General features: G+C 47.2%; 1 protein-coding gene across 1 annotated transcript in view; it reads right to left on the minus strand.

The window, feature by feature from the left end:
* Positions 1 to 20,756, minus strand: part of LOC121584374 (pikachurin) — a 57,095-nt gene that overhangs the window by 19,163 nt on the left and 17,176 nt on the right. Inside the window, exons 7-16 of the mRNA XM_045225910.1 lie at positions 19,646 to 19,812; positions 13,500 to 13,615; positions 12,567 to 12,987; positions 11,416 to 11,516; positions 10,962 to 11,062; positions 10,565 to 10,709; positions 10,045 to 10,234; positions 8,436 to 8,561; positions 5,969 to 6,212; positions 5,652 to 5,763 (exon numbers count right to left, since the gene is read on the minus strand). Coding sequence (XP_045081845.1) covers positions 5,652 to 5,763; positions 5,969 to 6,212; positions 8,436 to 8,561; positions 10,045 to 10,234; positions 10,565 to 10,709; positions 10,962 to 11,062; positions 11,416 to 11,516; positions 12,567 to 12,987; positions 13,500 to 13,615; positions 19,646 to 19,812 — 1,723 coding nt within the window. The remainder of the gene's footprint in view (positions 1 to 5,651; positions 5,764 to 5,968; positions 6,213 to 8,435; positions 8,562 to 10,044; positions 10,235 to 10,564; positions 10,710 to 10,961; positions 11,063 to 11,415; positions 11,517 to 12,566; positions 12,988 to 13,499; positions 13,616 to 19,645; positions 19,813 to 20,756) is intronic.

The raw sequence follows: 20,756 nt of genomic DNA on the forward strand, positions 1-20,756 counted from the left end.
TCAGCTGAGGCGGACAGGGCATTTGTCAAACTGAAGAACCTGTTCACCTCGGCCCCGGTGCTGGCGCATCCGGATCCCTCTTTACCATTCCAAGTAGAGGTAGACGCGTCCGAGGCCGGCATTGGGTCAGTCCTGTCGCAACGGTCCGGCACGCCACCTAAGCTCCGCCCCTGTGCGTTCTACTCCAAGAAGCTCAGCTCAGCTGAGCGTAATTATGACGTTGGGGACAGGGAGCTGTTAGCTGTAGTCCAGGCCCTAAAGGTGTGGAGGCATTGGCTTGAGGGGGCTCAACACCCTTTCCTCATTCTGACTGATCACCGTAACCTGGAGTACATCCGGGCAGCTAGGAGATTGAACCCTCGTCAGGCTAGGTGGAACATGTTCCTGACCCGTTTTTTTTTAAAGATCACATACATCCCAGGGTCCCAGAACGGTAAGGCAGACGCCCTGTCCCGGCGGTATGACACAGAGGAGAGGTCCATTGAGCCTACTTCCATACTGCCGGAGTCTTGTCTGGTGGCTCCGGTGGTGTGGGAGGTCGATGCGGAAATCGAGCGGGCACTGCGTACCGACCCTACTCCCCCCGAGTGTCCTGTGGGGCGGACGTACGTTCCGCTCGAGGTTCGTGATCGTCTGATTTATTGGGCTCATACATCACCCTCCTCTGGACATCCAGGTATTGGCCGGACAGTGCACTGCCTTAGCGTGAAATACTGGTGGCCAACGTTAGCTAGGGATGTGAGGGTTTATGTCTCCTCCTGCTCGGTGTGCGCCCAGTGTAAGGCGCCTAGACATTTGCCCAGGGGTAAGTTACATCCCCTGCCCGTTCCACAACGACCATGGTCCCAACTCTCGGTGGATTTTGTGACCGACCTACCCCCCTCCCAGGGGAATACCACCATTTTGGTCATTGTGGATCGGTTTTCCAAGGCCTGTCGTCTCCTCCCAATGCCGGGTCTCCCTACTGCCCTACAGACCGCTGAGGCCCTATTTACCCACGTGTTCCGGCACTATGGGATCCCCGAGGATATTGTGTCTGACCGAGGTCCCCAGTTCACCTCCAGAGTTTGGGGGGCGTTCATGGAACGCTTGGGGGTCTCGGTAAGCCTTACCTCGGGGTACCACCCAGAGAGCAATGGGCAGGTTGAACGAGTCAACCAGGATGTGGGTAGGTTTCTGAGGTCCTATTGCCGGGACCGGCCGGAGGAGTGGTCTAGGTATATCCCCTGGGCAGAGATAGCCCAGAACTCTCTCCGCCACTCCTCCACCAATTTAACACCTTTCCAGTGTGTTTTAGGGTATCAGCCGGTCCTGGCACCATGGCACGAGAGCCAGATCGAGGCCCCTGCGGTGGACGAGTGGATTCGGCGCTCGGAGGAGACGTGGGACGCTGCCCATGTCCATCTGCAGCGGGCCATCCGTCAACAAAAGGCGAGCGCCGATCGCCACCGCAGTGAGGGACCGGTGTACGCCTCAGGAGATCGAGTCTGGCTCTCGGCTCGAAACCTGCCCCTCCGCCTGCCCTGCCGGAAGCTGGGTCGGCGGTTTGTGGGGCCCTTTAAAGTCCTGAGAAGATTGAACGAGGTGTGTTACAGGTTACAACTGCCTATTGAGTACAAGAATATTAACCCCTCGTTCCATGTGTCTCTTCTCAGGCCGGTGGTAGCTGGCCCACTCCAAGAAGATGAGATAGGAGAGACCCCTCCGCCCCCTTTGGACATCGAGGGGGCCCCGGCGTACAGGGTCCGGACCATCTTGGACTCGAGGCGCCGGATGAGTGGTCTCCAGTATCTCGTGGAGTGGGAGGGGTACGATCCGGTGGAACGGTGCTGGGTGCCTAGGAGGGACATCCTAGATCCGTCCCTCCTGACTGAGTTCCACCGTGGGCATCCCACGCGCCCGGGTCCGCGTCCTCCTGGCCGTCCCCGAGGCCGGGAGTCGGCGCACGGCTGGAGCCGCGCATCAAGGGGGGTACTGTCACGGATTCTGCCGAGACTGCTCCTCCTCCTAGTTCGGGCAGGCTTCGGGCGTTCGCCGTCCCCGGAGTACTAGCTGCCACCGTTGAATGTTTCTTGGTGGGATTGCTTTGGTCTGTCTTTTACACCTGTGTCCGTTTGTGTCTGATTACGTGTCCTATAAGTTCCCTGTTTTGCATTGGTTAGATTGTGTGTTGTTTTTCGCCTGTCCGTAGTGCTGCGTGTTTTTGTATCTGTTTCTTTGTTTATTTGTTATACGCATTGTTTGCGTATTGCTCGCCTCTGTTTTGTTGAGGCCGTTTACTGTATCCTTGCCTGGTGGTTTTTCACAGTAAACTTTGTTGGACTAAGCTTCGGTGTCCTGCGCCTGACTTCCACACATCATACACCTCAGCCTTGACAGGAATTGTCTATAGAGCTCAGAGACAGGATTGTGTCAAGGCACAGATCTGGGGAAGGGTACCAAAAAATGTCTGCAGCATTGAAGGTCCACAAGAACACAGTAGCCTCCATCATTTTTAAAATGGAAGAAGTTTGGAACCACCAAGACTCTTCCTAGAGCTGGCTGCCCGCCCAAACTGAGCAATTGGTAGAGAAGAGCCTTTGTTAAGGGAGGTGACCAATAACCTGATGGTCACTTTGACAGAGCTCCAGAGTTCCTCTGTGGAGATGGGAGAACCTTCCAGAAGGACAACCATCTCTGCAGCACTCCACCAGTCAGGCCTTTATGGTAGAGTGGCCAGACGGAAGCCACTCCTCAGTAAAAGGCACATGACAGCCCACTTGGAGTTTGCCAAAAGGCACCTAAAGACTCTCAGACCATATGATAAAATGGTTCTCTGGTCTGATGAAACCAAGATTGAACTCTTTGGCCTGAATGCCAAGCGTCACGTCTGGAGAAAACCTGGCACCATCCTACGGTGAAGCATGGTGGTGGCAGCATCATACTGTGGGGGTGTTTTTCAGCGGCAGGGACTGGGAGACTAGTCAGGATCGAGGCAAAGATGAACGGAGCAAAGTACAGAGAGATCCTTGATGAAAACCTGTTCCAGGGCGCTCAGGACCTCACACAGCCAAGACAACGCAGGAGTGAATGTCCAGTTTCCAGACTTGAACCTGATCGAACATCTCTGGAGAGACCTGAAAATAGCTGTGCAGCGACGCTCCCCGTCCAACCTGACAGAGCTTGAGAGGATCTGCAGAAAAGATTGGGAGAAACTCCCCAAATACAAGTGTGCCAAGGTTGTAGCGTCATACCCAAGAAGACGCAAGGCTGTAATCGCTTCCAATGGTGCTCCAACAAAGTACTGAGTAAAGGGTCTGAATACTTATGTAAATGTGATATTTCCTTTTTTTTTTTTTTATACATTTGCAAAAATGTCTAAAAACCTGTTTTTGCTTTGTCATTATCGGGTATTGATGAGGGAAAAAAACAAATGTAATCCATTTTAGAATAAGGCTGTATGTAACAAAATGTGGAAACTGTCAAGGGGTCTGAATACTTTCCAAATGCACTGTATATGAGCCCAAGCCTGAAATATAACCTGAACTATAATGATTGTGCAGTTATGCAATACATAGCCTACCGAATATTATGCACGACAGAAAAACATAAAAAGCACTGATTTAAGATGTCTTTGGTACATGATTGGTCTAGCCTATACTCCAAAATTAAACAAATTCTAGTAATGGCCTTTGAGTGTGGACTGTATTATTATGCATACTGGATGGACTGGTTACCTTATGCTATGCGCCAAACGTTCTATCCATGAGTCTGGGAGAGAACATATAGGCCTAGGCGATGTTTTTGGTTCACTGATTGTGCAGCTTACAGAGTCAGCCTACAATTATAGTGAATTTCTATTTGATTTTGAATAGCATAGTAATAGGGCATTTCTTTTATTTCCATAATTAATAGGCTAACACATTACCTTTAGCTACAGAATATCTCACCACTGCGCATTTCCATCTCCTCTCTCTCCTTCACTCCTTTCTTGAGCACGAATTGAGAGGGGCTGTGTAACAGTGTAATGAAATATGTTTAATTGTGAAAACATCGAATTTGGTTTGCCCAATTAAGCACTGGGTAGCTGCAGGAACAGGGTTGGAGAGGCAATGGCATACAGAGTTTGGGCGGAATACCTGTCGCGGAGCGAGAGGCATTATGCTCCTCAAACAGTGGTTGATGCATGGAGTGAAATAACCGGAGTAGCTTAATTGGCATGATTGAAAAAAGAACAAAGAACCTGCAGGAAAGCAGCCTCCATTCGCTATTCTAGTGCATACAGATAGCCAGTAGCGGTGTGTGGGTAAAATCACTGGGGAAGCCAACCCAGAAAAAAATGCCATATTACAACCTACTGTATGTGTTGTGATAATTGTGTTGTTTGCTCTATAACCTGTTAGTTGATATGCCTTGACACTGTGATATGTAGGCCTAAAGGCCGAGGCAATAAGAAAACACAGTGGCAGAATAAATTCAACCACACCTTCGTTTCATTACAAAACCGGAGAGCAACATCTGTTGTCCTAGGCTACCTGGCTAAAATACCTGCTCGCTAGCTTAACTTCCTTTCATGGGAAATGATGCGCCAGGCCAGCTAGTTAACATTAGCATACTACATCTAGCTACATGTTGAACTTCCATCCTCTCAGGCCAGGGGCACAATGTATGAATTTATGGTTGGATCAGAATCGCCGTTATAATCATTGGCCAGTACGGAGAATTAGGTACAACCACAACCACAAGTCCAAATCCCTATCTCCATCCATGACTAATTTAGGAAAGGGACGATTTTAGCTAGCTAGCCACCAGAGGACAACAACACAACGAGATGCAACAATTCAAGTTTTTTTTCTGTCAATAATGACGTTTGGCTTGTGATGTGATTGGTCTGAAGCCAAATCCAAATTGGCTTCCCTTGACACTTTTTTTGGTGCGCCAGGACCATTCACAGCTTAGCTTGCTCAGTTTAGATCAACACTGATTGGCTATTATTTTATATATTTCTTTATCAAGGGAGGCCAAATGCTCGCTGGCTTCCCTTCCATTCAATGCTATGGGCGGCAACAATGTTTTTGCTACTTTCTCAAATCATCAATAGCCTATAGTCGCATCATGCAGCCCATATATGTTTTGACTTCTGTGACATTCTAAGGTTTGTATCATTCACAACTAAAGTTGCCAAAGAACTCTAAATCTAGTGTATAGGACCTGTTTCAAATGATCACTTTTACGCTCAACATAGCCACTTCATATGTACACTCGTTCCGGAATGGGAAAAATATCCCCTTTCTATTTTATTCAGCTAAGTTAAATTATATTCTTCTCACTATTAAATAATAAATCATATAATATAAATAATACATCATATAATATAAAATAATGGCACAGGACTTAAGCATATCTTGTCTACTAAATGAACAAGCCAACAGCCTAAGCATGACACATAGCCAGATAACATACAGTAGGCCAACTCATATTCTGTTCTAAAAGGTGAGTATGCACTTGGGTGGCAGATTTCTGGTAACTTTCCCCAAAATCCCAATCGATAAAATTCCCAGAATCAGGATAGAAAAGGTAGGACATCTGTAATTCTCCAACCAGGATTTCTGGAAAACCTGGGAATTTGGGGAAAGTTATGGGAAATGTCCAATCCTAGTCCAGTCGTGTACCTCAGCTATGCCCTCCATGGGCCTCTGGTTGTCCACTTGCAGGATGCCACTCTTGGCTGTACGAGAGACCCGCAGCTCATGCCATGTGCCTATACTGACCTGCTCCTCACTCCTACACATGCATGCGCACGCACGCACACAGACAAACACACACACACGCACACAGACACAGACACACACAGACAGGAAAAGCTTGGGTCAAACAGTCACCATTTCCAATACATATGAACAAAGAGTTGCCAGCACAAGTCTACAAACACTACAAAACAGTCATAACAAAGTCGTATCTTCTAAAGATCTTTCAATGAAGCCTGTACCTAATGACGGACCCTCCCGAGCCACAGTCAAAACGGAACTCCACGTATCCTTCCACCAGGTTGATAGACAGGAAGTCCCGGCTGCCGGCGTCGTCGCTGTAGAGCAGCGTGCCGTCAGGACTGGTCGGCTGGAAGGTGATCTCAAACTCCATGAAGGACAGGTAACTGAGGAGGGACTGGGGCCAAGGGGCGCTGGCGTACGAAAACATGGTCTCGTTGAAGAGCGGCAGAGACAGCAGGAAACCTGGCAGTGGTTTGAGATAGAGTGACAGGTTTTAGATAGAGGGACAGGTTTTAGATAGAGTGACAGGTTTGAGATAGAGGGACAGGTTTGGGATAGAGGGACAGGTTTGGGATAGAGTTGGGGGAGAAGAGTTGGAAAATGTTTCCTAATCGAACGCTGATCTTTCTAAGTAGCATGCAGGGTCTGTAGCACAAGAAAGAAACATGTCTATGGCTTATGTCACAACTGTACAAGTATGATTTAATGGGCAGAAGCCAGTATTGAATACCTAAATGTATTAATCAATGAATTAATATGTTTCTAATAACACCATATTGTTATAGATATATTATAGAGGGGGATGAGGGAGAGAGAGAGAGGGGGATGAGGGAGAGAGAGAGAGGGATGAGGGAAAGAGAGGGGGATGAGGGAGCGAGAGAGGGGGATGAGGGAAAGAGGGGGATGAGGGAGAGAGAGGGGGATGAGGGAGAGAGAGGGGGATGAGGGAGAGAGAGAGGGGATGAGGGAGAGAGAGAGAGGGGGATGAGGGAGAGAGAGAGAGGGGGGATGAGGGAGAGAGAGAGAGGGATGAGGGAAAGAGAGGGGGATGAGGGAGCGAGAGAGGGGGATGAGGGAAAGAGAGAGGGGGATGAGGGAGAGAGAGAGGGGGATGAGGGAGAGAGAGAGGGGGATGAGGGAGAGAGAGAGGGGATGAGGGAGAGAGAGGGGGGATGAGGGAGAGAGAGGGGATGAGGGAGAGGGGATGGGGGGAGAGAAAGGGGGATGAGGGAGAGAGAGGGGGATGAGGGAGAGAGAGAGGGGGATGAGGGAGAGAGAGGGGGATGAGGGAGAGAGGGGGATGAGGGAGAGAGAGGGGGATGAGGAGAGAGGGGGATGAGGGAGAGAGAGGGGGATGAGGGAGAGAGGGGGATGAGGGAGAGAGAGGGGGATGAGGGAGAGAGAGAGGTGGATGAGGGAAAGAGAGAGGGGGATGAGGGGAGAGAGAGGGGGATGAGGGAGAGAGAGGGGGATGAGGGAGAGAGGGAGGGGGATGAGGGAGAGAGAGAGGGGGATGAGGGGAAGAGAGAGGGGGTGAGGGAGAGAGAGAGGGGGGATGAGGGAGAGAGAGAGGGGGATGAGGGAGAGAGAGAGGGGGATGAGGGAAAGAGAGGGGGGGGATGAGGGAGAGAGGGGGATGAGGGAGAGAGAGAGGGTGATGAGGGAGAGAGAGGGGGGATGAGAGAGAGAGGGGGATGAGGGAGAGAGAGAGGGGGGATGAGGGAGAGAAGGGGGATGAGGGAGAGAGGGGGATGAGGGGAGAGAGAGGGGGATGAGGGAGAGAGAGGGGGATGAGGGAGAGAGGGGGATGAGGGAGAGAGGGGATGAGGGAAAGAGAGAGGGGGATGAGGGAGAGAGAGAGGGGGGATGAGGGAAAGAGAGAGGGGGATGAGGGAGAGAGAAGGGGGATGAGGGAAAGAGAGGGGGGATGAGGGAGAGAGAGGGGGGATGAGGGAGAGAGAGGGGGGATGAGGGAGAGAGAGTGGGGGATGAGGGAGAGAGGGGGGATGAGGGAGAGAGGGGATGAGGGAAAGAGAGAGGGGGATGAGGGAGAGAGGGGGATGAGGGAAAGAGAGAGGGGGATGAGGGAGAGAGGGGGGGATGAGGGAAAGAGAGGGGGGATGAGGGAGAGAGAGGGGGATGAGGGAAAGAGAGAGGGGGATGAGGGAAAGAGAGAGGGGGATGAGGGAGAGAGAGAGGGGGATGAGGGAGAGAGAGAGGGGGATGAGGGAGAGAGAGGGGGATGAGGGAGAGAGAGAGAGAGGGGGATGAGGGAGAGAGAGAGGGGGATGAGGGAGAGAGAGGGGATGAGGGAGAGAGAGGGGGATGAGGGAGAGAGAGAGGGGGATGAGGGAGAGAGAGAGGGGGATGAGGGAGAGAGAGAGGGGGATGAGGGAGAGAGGGGGGATTGAGAGGATGAATTAATTTGTTTCTAATAACACCATATTATTATAGCTAAATCTGCTCTGATAAAAGGGGCTATGCAATGTCAATCCAAAGACAAACAATGATATCTAAAACAATCAATACAATGTATTCACAATTGCCATTATACAGTTAGTGTTGTAGAGAAGTACAGTACGATACTTCCCAAATAGCACCCTATTCCCTACATAGTGCACTACTTTTGACCAGAGCCCTATGGGCCATTTGTGATGCAGACTAGAGGACAGAGAGATGACTCACTCTCTTCACAGAGCGTGCCTCTGAAGCCCAGAGGGCACAGACAGATGTACCCGTCCGCTCGGTTGGCAAAGCAGATCCCTCTGTTGGCGCATGTCACCATCTCACACACACTGTCACTACACTCACCTGGAGAACAAAGAATAGGACACACACAGAAGCTATAGGGTTTAAAGCGACAGTTCACTCAACAACAACAACAACAACACAACTGTCCACTGTTAATGCAATCCCAAGACATTGTGCAGTCAAGTTTTCACTTTCAGTACAAAGCTAAAACTGTGATGATGTGTTTTGTGTTTTATGATGATGATGAACTATCCCTTTAACTGTCCCCTAACTCTAAATGAACTATCTCTTTAACTGTCCCCTAACTCTAAATGAACTATCTCTTTAACTGTCCCCTAACTCTAAATGAACTATCTCTTTAACTGTCCCCTAACTCTAAATGAACTATCTCTTTAACTGTCCCCTAACTCTAAATTAACTATCCCTTTAACAGCCCCCTAACTCTAAATGAACTATCTCTTTAACAGCCCCCTAACTCTAAATGAACTATCCCTTTAACTGTCCCCTAACTCTAAATGAACTATCTCTTTAACTGTCCCCTAACTCTAAATGAACTATCTCTTTAACAGCCCCCTAACTCTAAATGAACTATCTCTTTAACTGTCCCCTAACTCTAAATGAACTATCTCTTTAACTGTCCCCTAACTCTAAATTAACTATCCCTTTAACTGTCCCCTAACTCTAAATGAACTATCTCTTTAACTGTCCCCTAACTCTAAATTAACTATCTCTTTAACAGCCCCCTAACTCTAAATGAACTATCTCTTTAACTGCCCCCTAATTCTAAATGAACTCTCTTTAACTGCCCCCAACTCTAAATTAACTATCTCTTTAACTGCCCCCAACTCTAAATTAACTATCTCTTTAACAGCCCCCTAACTCTAAATTAACTATCCCTTTAACTGCCCCCTAACTCTAAATAAATGTATTTGTACAGCCAGACTTGGCCAATAGATTGAATGTGGATGACACTACCACAGAGGAAGAGCCAAGCGTAAGAAAAGTGTTTCACTGCTGTCTATCCCTATCCTACACATCATCATTATGGGATGGGATGTGTATTTCATATCATCTTTCTTTGGACGAATCACCTCATTGATTTCACCTACATGGTGTTACAGTGTGAGTCCGCACTTTGACACAGAGTGAGAACCAGCGGTGCATCTCCCTCGTTCTGTCGACACTCATCAACATTGACTGTCCATTCAACTCCACACCCGGTATAAATACACTAATCGATATGGGTGTCTGACTGTTGACCTACAGAAAGCCAGACAACAATCCAGCTCAAGTCTGACCTGGGGACAGATTCATTCCACAGACATGGCCAATAATATGGGCTGATGGACTACTGTACATCAGAATATTCATGGTATTTGGACAAATTGACATTCTGTTAGAAGTGCTAGAACTAAAACTAGCAGTAGATGATTTTAAGACTTGAATGAAAAAGATAAAGAAACATCAGAAACCAGTGGGAATTAAGAAGATATAAGCTAGCTAGACATCCAGACGTGTATGGATCGGACCCCCGCTCCCTTACCGATGTCTGCCCCGCTCAGTGCGCTGCCTAGGGGCCAGGGTCTGAGATCCGTGGCCTTGTTGTTGATGGTCAGGCTCTGGATGCAGCCCTGGAAGCCCCGGTTGCTCCCTGTGGCCCTGACCAACCAATAGGCAGTGGGCGCCCCTCCCACGTACAACGGGCTTCGGAATGTGATCTTGGTGTACTGTCCCTGTGAGGAAGAAAGAGAGGGGGAAACCATTACAGTCAAGCAAATCTCTAACTAATCCTGGCAAAACAGAAAAAGCCAAATAGCAAACGTGATGCGCCAAAGCTCTCTAATGAGAGGGATTATCACCTGTCAATCATGGATGTATGCTTTCCAAATGGCACCTTATTCCCTATATTGTCTACTACTTTAGGGATCTGGTCAAAAGTAGTGCACTACATAGGGAATCAGGTGCCATTTGGGACACAGACTATGATAGATCACACTTCCATCTCAGTGAAATATCGACCCAATCTAAAATCTGCTGGCTCTGCTGGTGTGTTCTGCCTTCACCTGTGAGCGTCCTGAAACGGGCGTGTCGTTGTCCATTCTCAGCCAGCCACTCACGCCGTCCCTGAATACGGTGACCGTGTGCCACTGTCCTGGCACCATACGAGTCTCACTGACTATCTGAGCTGCCCCCGTGCCACAGTTAAACCTGCAAAAACCACAACACATTGTCTGTCACCCCCCGACACAACCACACTGGCCCTATCACAGCATGCCTAATCTCTGTCACACAGTCTGGGATGAAGTTTCCCCTAAGTACAGATCTAGGATCAGCTTCTCCTCCCCCAAACCTAACCTTAATTATTAGTAGGGAAAATGCAAAACTGACACAAGATCAGCATCAAGGGGCAAACTCACCCTACACCCAGACAAACCCGTCGCAACCACACTGGTCACACACCTGTAATGCAGCTTGCCTCGTACAAGAGCCAGAGAGGTGAAATCTCCACGGCCATGTTCATTCTCCCCACAGTACAGCAACAAGCCATCCTCCAAGTCTGCCTAACACACAACACACACACAGATACAGATGGAAATACACACACATGCACAGACCACACACACACACACACACACACACACACACACACACACAGATACAGATGGAAATACACACACATGCACAGACCACACACACACACACACACACACACACACACACACAGATACAGATGGAAATACACACACACACACAGATACAGATGGAAATACACACACATGCACAGACCACACACACACACACACACACACACAGATACAGATGGAAATACACACACACACACACACACACAGATACAGATGGAAATACGCACACACACACACACACACACACAACCAGTGGTATAGTACTGTACCTTGAATTCAAGGGTCATCTGAAAGGTCTGGTAAGAGTTCTTCAGAGGTTCAAAGGTCATGTGGGAGTGCCCATAGAACCTTGGGAACTGCACCGTCACTCCTGGCAAACACAGAGGAGGAAACACCAACTCATCTTTTGCCACTGTGTTTTACAATGACATTGATCGAGTCAGACAGTTGTGTGAGCATGCAACACACTCAACTGAATTCAAATACTGGGGCTCAAAAAAGTAGGAGCGCAGGGCAAAACAAGGTGGGAGACAGGATGGTATTCATTAGGGCACACCGTGGCAAAAGGCTTTGCAACGGAAAGCGAAAACAAGCGTTGGTTATTGGACAAGCTCAGGTATAGTCCATCCTTGTTTTAGTTTGTTTCTTCCATTTGGTGAGTATTTTTATTTTTTAAAACCTTTAATTAACAAGGGGCAAATTTGGTGAGTAATGAATACGACCCAGTTGAATTTAGGTGAAACACAAACATATTCAAAACTCTGCCCCCCCTCCCTTCTCCCTGCGCTCCACATGATCAATTTGTGACACATAATTAGGCCTACACAAGAGACCCCATCCACAGACCCTATCTCCACTACTAGAGAGACGTTCTTAGAGAAATAGAGGACACAGATCATTTTCAGAAGGACGTCTATAGACCTAAACTCAGCCACTGTCTCTGGGGTACCCCCCAATTATAGAGGATAGAACGCTCCGATTGCACAGGGTTGATCCATTCTCCCACAAGGAGAGGGGTTAAAAACACTCATTAAAGTCAGGAAAACGATTGTCAGGGTTTATAAGACTCAGGAGATAAGCTTTGAGTATATTTCTGAGGAGGAGGAGGAGGAGGAGGAGGGGCAGGAGGAGGAGGAGGAGGAGGAGGAGGGGCAGGAGGAGGAGGAGGAGGAGCAGTTGAAGGAGGGGCAGGAGGAGGAGAAGGAGGGGCAGGAAGAGGAGGAGAGGGAGGAGGAGGGGCAGGAAGAGGAGAAGGAGGAGGAGGGGCAGGAAGAGGAGGATGAGGAGAAGGAGGGGCAGGAGGAGGAGGTGGAAGAGGCGCAGGAGGAGGAGAAAGCTGGCATTGTCCCTGTCCTAATCCAAGGTCCTAGTCCTCTCATCACAGGGTTAACTCCCCCTGACCTGACCTGGCCTGACTCACCATAGGAGCAGATGTCTCCACTACGGCCCAGGTTGCAGTGGCAACGGGAGCCTCCGCTATCGTAGTCACTGAGGCAGAAGCTGTCGGGGGGGCACACCGTGTCCTCACAGGCTAGGTCGTAGAGCCTGGGCACGGGGCCCATCCACTGGGTCATGGGGGGCGTCGAGGGTGTGGTGGGGCTGGGGGAAGGGGAAGACCTGTCGGTTGTGGGGCTGATGGTGACCAGCTCTGGGGTGACGGGGGTAAGTGGGGGAGCCCAGCTCTGGGTCAGAGGAGGGGGGGGGAGGAGGGTGGCGTTGGGCGTGGCCGTGCCCATCCTGTAGATGACGTTCCCGCCTGGCTGAGAGGATGGCGTACCAGACCGGGAGCGGAGCTGTGATCTCTGGTTGTCACCGTTGGGAATGGCAGGGAACGGCTTCAGCTGCGAAACGGCAAGATGGAGTAAGAGTGGTGCCAAGGTTAGTTTAGTTTGCTGGATTAGTTATTGGACAGACTGGGTTCATGCCAAAAACAAACGGTGTTGCCAAACGTATAGTTATACTTATGGAGCTGCTTTCTTCGACCCAGATGAACCCTATTCCTGGACCAAAAACCAATCTCAATTGATAATCTGCATTAAAAGTGCTTTTGACCAAGGAAACCAGAACATACTGTTGTTAAATATTTGCCCTGAGAATAGCTTCCTGATTGGGATATGACAGATATAAGGATAAGATTGGTAGGGTGGCATATGGTGAGTTAGACCAGCTTTCCTGGGTTTCTAGGGCCCCTGTGACCGTTCTAGGGTGAATTTGCCCCTAGACACTGATCTTGGGTCAGTTTTTCCTTTCCCCCACTAATGGTTAAGGTTAGGATTGGGGGAGGGGAAGCTGATCCTAGGTCTGTACCTAGAGAAAACTTAACCCCAGAGCCCTGATGTACACGATGACCCACCTCCTCAATGAAGACATCGTAGTCAGAGTCATCTATGTCAAATCCGTCTTCATCTTTGATGTTGGCGTTTGTGATGTAGCGCTGGCCATAGCCGCTGCTGCCAACCTCTGCTGTGCCTGTGAATATGGACACTGCCTTTAATATTTCACAATATTATGTATGGAATTAAATAGATACAGTGTACAGTACAATATCAACATCATGAGACTATAACAAGAGCACAGTGAGTCACAATGTCACAGTTAGTCTGACTCTCAAGACAGATGGACAGGTGGGGACCATAGAGTTGGAAATAGCTGGTCATGCTAACAAAGGCTTTGTGGCAAGTACTCTATCCAACTCTATGGTGAGGACTTGGTCAGTGGGCAGCATACCCACAGGGAACCCACAGGGAACCCATGGTGCTGAGGATGATGGTGATTAGCTAATACATGTTGGTGGAATGATCCCCCTTATAGGGATGGATGACATACAGTAGTAGCCTGATCCCAGGTTAGTTTGTGCCGTCGTGTCAAAGTTATGACAAGGAGTTGACATAATAGCACAAACGGATCTGGGACCAGGCCAATACAGTAATTGTCCCAGGTCTACCTGTCACCGTGTAGAGAGCTTGTTTCACCACATACTGGAACCTGTCCCCGAGATATACGCCTGACCATGCAGACAGAGACAAGGCTGAGTCCGGCCAGACAGTAGGAAACAAAAACACTGTGATGTTTAGGAATCCCCAACCTAAATGATTTATTTCAAATACAATGATGTGTGTGCGTGTGTGCCCGTGCGTGTGTGTCCGTGCGTGTGTGTCCGTGTGTGTGTGCCCGTGTGTGTGTGTGTGTGCAGAACAAACTCAAAATAATTACTCCTAACCATAATGTAGAAGTGGGGTAAGGTTACTGCTGACCATAATGTAATGGTGGGGTAAGGTTACTGCTGACCATAATGTAGAAGTGGGGTAAGGTTACTGCTGACCATAATGTAATGGTGGGGTAAGGTTACTGCTGACCATAATGTAGGAGTGGGGTAAGGTTACTACTGACCATAATGTAGGAGTGGGGTAAGGTTACTACTGACCATATTGTAATGGTGGGGTAAGGTTATACTGACCATATTGTAGGAGTGGGTGATGGTTACTATTGACCATAACGTAGGAGTGGGGTAAGGTTATTACTGTCCATAATGTAGTGGTTGGATAAGGTTACTATTGACCATAATGTAGGAGTGGGGTAAGGTTACTATTGACCACAATGTAATGGTGGTGTAAGGTTACTACTGACCATAATATAGGGGTGGGGTAAGATTACTCTTGACCATAATGTTAAGGTGGGTTAAGGTTACTACTGACCATAATGTAATGGTGGGGTAAGGTTATACTGACCATATTGTAGGAGTGGGTAAGGTCACTCCTGACCACAATGTAATGGTGGGGTAAGGTTACTCCTGACCATAATATAGGAGTGGGGTAAGGTTACTACTGAACATAATGTAGGAGTGGGGTAAGGTTACTATTGACCATAATGTAGGAGTGGGGTAAGGTTACTATTGACCATAATGTAGGAGTGGGGTAAGGTTACTACTGACCATATTGTAGGAGTAGGGTAAGGTTACTACTTACTATAATGTAGGAGTGGGGTAAGGTTACTACTTTCCATAATGTAATGGTGGGATAAGGTTACTACTGACCATAATGTAGGAGTGGGGTAAGGTTACTATTGACCACAATGTAATGATGGGGTAAGGTTACTACTGACCATAATGTAGGAGTGGGGTAAGATTACTACTTACTATAATGTAGGAGTGGGGTAAGGTTATTACTGACCATAATGTAATGGTGGGGTAAGGTTATACTGACCATATTGTAGGAGTGGGTGATGGTTACTATTGACCATAACATAGGAGTGGGGTAAGGTTACTACTGTCCATAATGTAGGAGTGGGGTAAGGTTACTATTTTCCATAATGTAATGGTGGGATAAGGTTACTATTGACTATAATGTAGGAGTGGGGTAAGGTTACTATTGACCACAATGTAATGGTGGTGTAAGGTTACTACTGACCATAGTATTGGAGTGAGGTAAGGTTACTCCTGACCATAATATAGGGGTGGGGTAAGATTACTCTTGACCATAATGTAAAGGTGGGGTAAGGTTACTACTGACCATAATGTAGGAGTGGGGTAAGATTACTACTTACTATAATGTAGGAGTGGGGTAAGGTTACTACTGACCATAATGTAATGGTGGGGTAAGGTTATACTGACCATATTGTAGGAGTGGGTGATGGTTACTATTGACCATAACGTAGGAGTGGGGTAAGGTTATTACTGTCCATAATGTAGTGGTTGGATAAGGTTACTATTGACCATAATGTAGGAGTGGGGTAAGGTTACTATTGACCACAATGTAATGGTGGTGTAAGGTTACTACTGACCATAATATAGGGGTGGGGTAAGATTACTCTTGACCATAATGTTAAGGTGGGTTAAGGTTACTACTGACCATAATGTAATGGTGGGGTAAGGTTATACTGACCATATTGTAGGAGTGGGATAAGGTCACTCCTGACCACAATGTAATGGTGGGGTAAGGTTACTCCTGACCATAATATAGGAGTGGGGTAAGGTTACTACTGAACATAATGTAGGAGTGGGGTAAGGTTACTATTGACCATAATGTAGGAGTGGGGTAAGGTTACTATTGACCATAATGTAGGAGTGGGGTAAGGTTACTACTGACCATATTGTAGGAGTAGGGTAAGGTTACTACTTACTATAATGTAGGAGTGGGGTAAGGTTACTACTTTCCATAATGTAATGGTGGGATAAGGTTACTACTGACCATAATGTAGGAGTGGGGTAAGGTTACTATTGACCACAATGTAATGATGGGGTAAGGTTACTACTGACCATAATGTAGGAGTGGGGTAAGATTACTACTTACTATAATGTAGGAGTGGGGTAAGGTTATTACTGACCATAATGTAATGGTGGGGTAAGGTTATACTGACCATATTGTAGGAGTGGGTGATGGTTACTATTGACCATAACATAGGAGTGGGGGTAAGGTTACTACTGTCCATAATGTAGGAGTGGGGTAAGGTTACTATTTTCCATAATGTAATGGTGGGATAAGGTTACTATTGACTATAATGTAGGAGTGGGGTAAGGTTACTATTGACCACAATGTAATGGTGGTGTAAGGTTACTACTGACCATAGTATTGGAGTGAGGTAAGGTTACTCCTGACCATAATATAGGGGTGGGGTAAGATTACTCTTGACCATAATGTAAAGGTGGGGTAAGGTTACTACTGACCATAATGTAGGAGTGGGGTAAGATTACTACTTACTATAATGTAGGAGTGGGGTAAGGTTATTACTGACCATAATGTAATGGTGGGGTAAGGTTATACTGACCATATTGTAGGAGTGGGTGATGGTTACTATTGACCATAACATAGGAGTGGGGGTAAGGTTACTACTGTCCATAATGTAGGAGTGGGGTAAGGTTACTATTTTCCATAATGTAATGGTGGGATAAGGTTACTATTGACTATAATGTAGGAGTGGGGTAAGGTTACTATTGACCACAATGTAATGGTGGTGTAAGGTTACTACTGACCATAGTATTGGAGTGAGGTAAGGTTACTCCTGACCATAATATAGGGGTGGGGTAAGATTACTCTTGACCATAATGTAAAGGTGGGGTAAGGTTACTACTGACCATAATGTAGGAGTGGGGTAAGATTACTACTTACTATAATGTAGGAGTGGGGTAAGGTTACTACTGACCATAATGTAATGGTGGGGTAAGGTTATACTGACCATATTGTAGGAGTGGGTGATGGTTACTATTGACCATAACGTAGGAGTGGGTTAAGGTTACTACTGACCATATTGTAGGAGTAGGGTAAGGTTACGACATACTATAATGTAGGAGTGGTGTAAGGTTACTACTTTCCATAATGTAATGGTGGGATAAGGTTACTATTGACCATAATGTAGGAGTGGGGTAAGGTTACTATTGACCACAATGTAATGATGGGGTAAGGTTACTACTGACCATAATGTTGGAGTGGGGTAAGATTACTACTTACTATAATGTAGGAGTGGGGTAAGGTTACTACTGACCATAATGTAATGGTGGGGTATGGTTATACTGACCATATTGTAGGAGTGGGTGATGGTTACTATTGACCATAACGTAGGAGTGGGGTAAGGTTACTACTGTCCATAATGTAGGAGTGGGGTAAGGTTACTCCTGACCATAATGTAGGAGTGTGGTAAGGTTACTACTTTCCATAATGTAATGGTGGGATAAGGTTACTATTGACCATAATGTAGGAGTGGGGTAAGGTTACTATTGACCACAATGTAATGGTGGTGTAAGGTTACTACTGACCATAGTATTGGAGTGAGGTAAGGTTACTCCTGACCATAATGTAGGAGTGGGGTAAGGTTACTACTTACCATATTGTAGGAGTGTGGTAAGGTCACTACTGACCACAATGTAATGGTGGGGTAAGGTTACTCCTGACCATAATATAGGAGTGGGTGATGGTTACTATTGACCATAACGTAGGAGTGGGGTAAGGTTACTACTGTCCATAATGTAGGAGTGGGGTAAGGTTACTACTGACCATAATGTAGGAGTGGGGTAAGGTTACTACTGACCATAATGTAATGGTGGGGTAAGGTTATACTGACCATATTGTAGGAGTGGGTGATGGTTACTATTGACCATAACGTAGAAGTGGGGTAAGGTTACTCCTGACCATATTGTAGGAGTGGGGTAAGGTTACTATTGACCAAAATGTAGGACCATAATGTAGGAGTGGGGTAAGGTTACTACAGACCATAATGTAGGAGTGAGGTAAGGTTACTACTGACCATTATGTAGGAGTGGGTTAAGCGGTTCAGAATAAAACGGGTTGTGTTTAGTAAGGCGAAAATGTTTTGAAACAGAGTGAAAACAGAATGAGTCCTCAATGTGTTATGGTAAAGAAGATTGGCATTAAAACGATCCTGCCCTCTTTATTCTACAAATAAGACCCCCCCAACCTGCCCCCCTCCCCTCACGTGCCCCATGTTTTTTGTCATGCAGTGAGTTAATTTGGAGATATGGGTGCTAGTCAAATCCTGTACAAACCCGCCCTTCCCCGCGGGGGGCAAACCTCCCCCCATCCTCCCGCTCTTAATCCTGTCTGATGAGACCAGGGCGTAACCCGATTTTCGCCCTGCGGGGAGAGGAGGGAGGGGGGGTGGCAGGCTTGTGACGCGGTGCGTTGGGACAGCCTCTCTGTCCAAACCACCAGGACTTAAGATGCTTCATTCAATCAGTCCAGTTTAACCCTGTGATTGCCACCATGCGTGCCAATGGCGAGGCGCGTCAACCGCCCACCCACATGGCTCTATGAGGTGGATTGACGGGACAACAGCCCCCACAGTCCTCCTCACAACATGGCATGGGGAACCTCTCTCTGCTCTGTAAAGTGTTAAACTTGTATTTGTTACGTATTGGGCTTCTTACCTCCTACCTGTATTTATTACCTTATGTTTACCTAATACAGTGTGGGTGCAAACAAATAAACAAATAAACAAATAAACAAATAAATAAAACAAATAAACACACTTCCATACTTGCACACACGCACACACACACACACACACACACCAGAGTAAAGCTTACTTGCTAATGTTTGTCCATACACTGCCAGTCTACCATGGCCCCTCTCTCCCCCATAAAGACATTATTGATCTGGAGCCTCAGGGTTATCTCTGGGAGCCTCCTAAACAGCACCGTATTCCCTACATAGTGCACTACTTTTGACCAGGGCCAATAAGGATCTGTCAAAAGTAGTACACTATGTAGGGAATTAGATGCCATTTCACAGCCTCTCTCTCTCTCTCTCTCTCTCTCTCTCATGTCAATATCAATCAGCCCAAAACCTCCCCTCCCCCACCACACACACCAATTGTAATTTACATTATAATAATAGGAAAATATAGTTCTCTGGCACCGGTCCAAGTCTATCACTTTATCACCATGGACTTAAAGAAATGGACAGAAAACACATACACTCTCTATGCATGCAGACCTCTCCACACACACACACACACACACACACACACACACAGTGGCGGGGTAGATACCAGGGGTGCGGATGGGGTTGTTGATGGCGCTGGGAGGGCTCACTCCGTGGATGTTGGCGGCTCGAACCACAAACTGGAATTCCGTGTCGGGGCTTAACCCTTTCAGTACCATGGAGTTGGCCTCGATGGGCTCCCTGATGTAGGTCCACTCTGTGTCCAACTCAGGCCTGTATGGAGGACACCATTCACATTACACTGGTGCACTGACTAAAACACTATTCATAATATAAAACACTGAAGGAAAAAAAAAGAATATCTCATGAAATAATGAAATAATGCATTTATAAAAAAATTTAACTGGGAGGAATATGTAGTGTTCAACTTCATTTTTTCTAAATTCATGGTCTGCATTAGTCTGCACCCTGTTTAGGGTGTGTTTCTCCAGCTCCATGCTTAACTACTAACTAGAGGGCCACTGACTGCAGAACTTCCATGTTGGCTTACAGAGTTCTCACCCCGCACTGCACACCTGTCCTGCACACTTCAAATCAAATCAAATCAAATGTTATTTGTCGCATGCGCCGAATACAACAGGTGTAGACCTTAACGTGAAATGCTTACTTACAAGCCCTTAACCAACAATGCAATTTTAAGAAAAATAAGAGTTAAGAAAAATATTTACTAAATAAACTAAAGTAAAAAATAAAAGAGCAACAATAAAATAACAATAATGAGGCTATATACAGGGGGTACCGGTACCGAGTCAATGTGCGGGGGTACAGGTTAGTTGAGGTAATTGAGGTAATATGTACATGTAGGTAGGGATAAAGTGACTATGCATAGATAATAAACAGAGAGTAGCAGCAGCGTAAAAAAAGGGTGGGGTCAATGCAAATAGTCCGGGTAGCCATTTGATTAGCTGTTCAGCAGTCTTATGGCTTGGGGGTAGAAGCTGTTAAGAAGCCTTTTGGACCTAGACTTGGCGCTCCGGTACCACTTGCCGTGCGGTAGCAGAGAGAACAGTCTATGACTAGGGTGGCTGGAGTCTTTTAGGGCCTTCCTCTGACACCGCCTGGTATAGCGGTCCTAGATGGCAGGAAGCTTGGCCCCAGTGATGTACTGGGCCATACGCACTACCCTCTGTAGCGCCTTGCGGACGGAGGCCGAGCAG

Source organism: Coregonus clupeaformis, chromosome 16, assembly GCF_020615455.1.
Source record: "Coregonus clupeaformis isolate EN_2021a chromosome 16, ASM2061545v1, whole genome shotgun sequence".
NCBI lineage: Eukaryota > Metazoa > Chordata > Actinopteri > Salmoniformes > Salmonidae > Coregonus > Coregonus clupeaformis.